This window comes from Triticum dicoccoides, chromosome 7B (genome assembly GCF_002162155.2).
Source record: "Triticum dicoccoides isolate Atlit2015 ecotype Zavitan chromosome 7B, WEW_v2.0, whole genome shotgun sequence".
NCBI classification, from domain to species: Eukaryota; Viridiplantae; Streptophyta; class Magnoliopsida; order Poales; family Poaceae; genus Triticum; species Triticum dicoccoides.
Genome location: NC_041393.1, coordinates 728,182,109 through 728,187,149, shown reverse-complemented (window position 1 = coordinate 728,187,149; position 5,041 = coordinate 728,182,109). Strand labels below are relative to the sequence as shown.

Here is a 5,041-nt window from a genome sequence, read left to right as displayed (position 1 = left end):
TCGTTACATGAATCATAATTCCCATCTATATCTACATCAGCCTCCACTCTCTCCCCACACACTTTCTTACAAACTCGAAGAACCACACCGGCTCCCCTACCCTCAAACCTCTCAGAACTAATACTATCAAAACTAAGAACAAGGTCTTGGCCTTCCAAACATCTTTTTTTGTTGCCCGCTGAGCTCTCCAGAGTATCAGCAAAAGCGGCCTTGCCACCAGAAACGTCGCTGCCACTGTTCGGTGGGGTCGGGGCTGGGACCCCGAACTGTACGTGTTTCACACACGCCGCCTGAACGATGGCCCGTTCCTCCTGCTTCTCTCTATGAAGCCTTTTCCAGCGCGCCAACTTCGTCGAGCCACCGGAGGCAGGCAGGCCCTGTTCGCAACCGCCGGCAAGCACGTCCATCTTGGTGCCCAGCCGAGCGTCAGCTCCATGTTGAGCAGTCAGTCCCTCCCCCAGTGTTAATCTTGTCAAACATATACACCTAAGATCCTCATGCACATTAAGCAGCACTGTTGACTTTTTTGCGGTTAAATCATTTTTCTTCTTCATCAATCATCATCCAATGTGATTCGAAAATGTTTCGTAGAAATATTACTCCATGAATTAGGAAGAACATTGTGGTTACAGTACTCTTGATCAGCCATACTTGTTTAATTACTCTAGTGATTCAGACTATCAAAAGTTAAAAGAGTAGTGGTACCCACGCTGATGTGGCTAATCCCGTATGAATGATGTTACACAGACGACTTCTATACCACGACGAAGATTGAGCCATACATATAATAAAGGCGTTCATTTTCCTTTTATTTCTTATCCCCACTTTAAGAATGCACCTAATGAATGTTCATATAATGAAGGCGTTTCTAAATATTTATCTTTCTAGACATTTTAAATGGACCATAACATACGGATCTATATAGACATGTTTTAGAGCGTATATTTATCAAAAACGCTCTTGTATTATGGGATGGAGGGAGTAGTCACTTGTTGAAATCTATGTAGAAAGACAAATATTTGGGTAAGCTAGCCCCCAACGTAACTAGGCTGATCTGGACCACCCGTGCCTCTCCACCTCGTTCAATCATGGACGTTCGTTATCTGAATGCGTGTCAACTGAATGACGACAGAGTAGCAGGTTCTGTTTTGGACCTCACACGCCGCCCCCTCCACCCTCTCCGCCCGCCGCCCCGCCGGCGGCGCCCCCATCGCCTGCTCGTCGAGCCCCAGGGGGAGGCGCCGCTTGCCTTCGCCCAGGCCCAGGCGCTCTCCAGCCCCATCAGGCCTCCCTCCGCGCGGAGCTCGCGCCCGTCGCTGCGTCGCGGCAGCGGGCCACAGATCGCGCCGCCGGCGCCTCACATCTCCTCCCCCCCTGCTTCTGCTCCGGCGGTGGTCGCGAGGCCTGGCGGCTCCTGCTCCGGCTCTGGAACCGGTCGGACGAGGAGTGTTGTCCACGGAACTGCGCAACGACGCCGCGCCGTACGGCCTCGGCGGCCCAGCGACGCCACAGGCACGCACCCTTGGTAACTCGATTTTCTGCCCTGTTTTCCATGCCTGCCTGGCTCGTGGATATCACCTCACTGTCATGTGCCGCCGTGGCTTGCCGACCAAATTGGTTTGTCACAATTTCATAAATTTGCAGGCTGATATATAGAATCAGAACTACGATTAGACTAAGATACTGGGCTTTCTAATGTTGGGAAAACAAGTGTGTCTTCAAATGCAGTGAGCTTAAAAATGCGTCTCTAATGGCATTGTGGTGATTTAGGAATTGACGTTGGATACATTTTAGTCAGGTAATAATAATATGCTTGAAATCTATGTTGGGTCGATAGCATTGTGAGTAGGTTGTCGACTTGTCCACCTAGTTGGGGGAGTAAAGCTCTGTTTTCAGGTTTTTCTTGTGATTGCTAAAGTCATGAATGAAGGAGAAAAAACTTGATAACTATGTATCAGGTGGGAGGCAACCGAGCCCATGATTTAGTGCATTAATAATGGCGCTGCGTAATGTTTTGGGCTCAGCAGATCTGAAATTGTGGGGCACTATTCCATTCCCTCTTAACCCCTAGCTAGCTACCATGGTCTGCATTTCGATTGTAAACAGAGAAGGAGTGACTTCATTCTTATCTCACTGACAAATAACAGATAGTGTTTCAGTTGATCAGTTACCGCTCAATTTTTTGGTAAAAGCCACACAAATCAAAAGGGCACTTTATTTCCTAGAAAAAAAACATGGACTGTTATGCCATTTGTCAAGATGGGTGTACCACAGTCTTGTTTGCTCTTTTCCGACATTCTTTTCTATAACTGATTAAGATCCTTAATCTTGTTGGTGGTCATTTAGGCAGTTTCACTTTTAAGTTTGGAGTTGTACTCTGATGTAATAAGAGACTGCCTGAAACCTTGGACCGTCTTAGCTCGCATTATAGGTTGATTTTGATTAAAGGATAGTTTGTATATTTACTGGCAGATGTGTACATTGTTTAGTACAAGTTCTCAAATGTGCAATTTGTATTGACTGTTCAATAGTTCTTCTGATTTTTTTTTTTGTGGGATTGCAGGCAGAAGTAGCAGTTGTGCCAAATTCTACATTCGTATATGATATTAATATGAGGTATCAGTGGTGGGCTGATCCCTTGGGAGAATGGAAGGCAATAACCTTCGGATGACAATCCACTCCCATGGCGGCGACATCAACCACAGCCACGGTCACACCGCTGTTAATCCACCTACTGCGCGGCGCCACCGACCAAGCGTCTGTAGCCGCCACCCACGCGAAGCTGCTCAAGGTCGGCACCGCCTCCGCCGTCTCTTCTTGCAACCACATCATCGCTGCTTACTGTCGATGCGGCGTCACTGCCTGTGCCCACGATCTGTTCGATGGAATGCCCGAGCGGGACGTCATCTCCTGGACAGCCCTCATGTCTGGGTACTCTAGCACCGGCCGACCCCGCCTGGCTGTTTCCCTCCTCCGTGACATGTCTCACAGCGGCGTGCCACCGAATGCCTTCACCTTCTCGACTGCCGTGAGCGCGTGCGCACGCCTTGCTGATGCTGGACTTGGGCGGAAAGTGCATGCCCGTGCTGAGGTCGAGGGCTACGCGTCTGATGCTGTTGTTGCCACCGCGCTCGTTGACATGTATGGCAAGGCCGGAGATGTGGAGGCTGCACGTGCAGTGTTTGATGGTATGGCTGCTCCGGTGAGGAATGCGGTTTCATGGGGCTCGATGCTGTCTGTATATGCGCAGAATGCGCTTGGGCGTGAGGCCATCCAACTTTTCGCTGATTTCAGAACCAAAGGTAATTTCATGGCGCCCAACCACTTCATGCTGTCAAGCGTTGTGAATGCGTGTGCAGGCATTGGGCGGCTTGGAGTTGGCAAGTCTGTGCATGGAACAGTCCTTCGGTTTGGGCATGGATGCAATGGCGTGATTGTTGTGGCCTTGGTTGACATGTACTCCAAGTGTGGATTCTATGAGTACTCAAGAAAGGTGTTTGACAGGATTGAGCATCCATCGGTCATCTGCTATACCTCTATCATTGTGGCAGCAGCAAAGTATGGTCTTGGGAGGTGCGCACTCACTTTCTTCAATGAGATGATCGATCGAGATGTGCAACCGAACAGTGTTACACTGCTTGGCATCATGCATGCTTGCAGCCATTCAGGTCTTGTTGACACTGGCCTCCATCTCCTCCACTCCATGCAGAGCAAATATGACATCCATCCATGTGCCAGCCACTACACTTGTGCGGTTGACATGCTCGGCCGGGCAGGACGGCTCGAGGAGGCATTTGAGCTGGCCAACGAAGCGCAAGTTGAAGGCCGTGATGCCCTCATGCTGTGGAGCTCATTGCTGTCCGCTTGCCGGACACATAGGCGCTTAGATCTAGCCACCAGGGCTGCCCACAGAGTGTCAGAGTTCAACCAAGATGTAGCAGGTGCACTGGTAGTGATGTCAAACGCATACACTTCAGCCGGCCAGACTGACAATGCTGCTGCTGTATGGTCGAACATGAGGCGACGAGGCATACAGAAAGATCCTGGGTGCAGCTGGATTGAGATAAAGGACATACCCTACGTGTTCTATGCCGGATTGGTATCACATGCCGGTGCAAGGGCAGGTGAAGTGATGATGTTGCTTGATGAGTTAGAGGGTAAGATGCGGGAGAAGGGTTACAAGGGTGGACTAGGTAGTACCAGGGTCTTTGATGCTCACGAGGAGGATGGAGAGGACGGGAAAGGCGAGATGGTTGGAGTGCACAGTGAGTTATTGGCTTTGGGGTTTGGTTTGCTGGTTATCCCCAAGGGGATGACCATCAGGATGATGAAGAACCTGAGGATGTGCTGTGACTGCCATGACGCGTTCAAGCTCATAAGTGACATTATGGAGCGCGAGTTCGTTGTGAGGGATCTGAATAGATTCCATCACTTCAAGATGGGGTCATGTTCTTGCAATAACTACTGGTGATTCAAGGCTGAAATCAAAGTGATCGTCAACTTTATGATACAGAAGGAAAACAACTTTTCTCCGAAGAGAATTTCTCAGTTTTCAAATAGATGTCAGCAGCAACATTTTTCAGAAGGAAAACAACATTTTTCCACAAGAAAGTCAAAGGGCAATGTCAAAATGTTCGAGCGCAAACCAATCTTGATATTCTTCCAAATGGAGTCAGCGGCAAGATTTTGTTGACCATAGTCTCCATAGGCCTGAACTTATCACATTTGCACATTATGAGTCTGACCTAGTCCAACGGATCATTTGAATTCTTTTTAGAAGATATGCAACTCATCTTACAGAACCCAAAAGGTTAAAGTTGTGGACTGTAAGGAACTGGATTGTCTCTGGCTTTTGGCACTTCATAATTCATACTCTGGTACGGTGTCCAACATGAGTATCTCATTGTTCTTTAAGAGTATTTCAGTTGAGTTACAAATCTTATGACAGGTAGGGACAATCTCTTTAAATTATTCATCTAATCCTGGAGAAACTTACATGCCTTTTACTAGTTCTGTTGTTTGCTATCCCTGGTGCTATGTA

General features: G+C 48.5%; 1 protein-coding gene across 1 annotated transcript; it reads left to right on the top strand.

The window, feature by feature from the left end:
- The first annotated feature begins 1,173 nt into the window (after positions 1-1,173).
- On the top strand, positions 1,174-4,498 carry LOC119337412 (pentatricopeptide repeat-containing protein At4g15720-like). Its single transcript, XM_037609540.1, has 2 exons — positions 1,174-1,525; positions 2,564-4,498. Exon 2 carries the CDS (start codon positions 2,684-2,686, stop codon positions 4,469-4,471), a length of 1,788 nt encoding a protein of 595 aa, XP_037465437.1. The 5' UTR covers positions 1,174-1,525; positions 2,564-2,683; the 3' UTR covers positions 4,472-4,498.
- Positions 4,499-5,041: the final 543 nt, after the last annotated feature.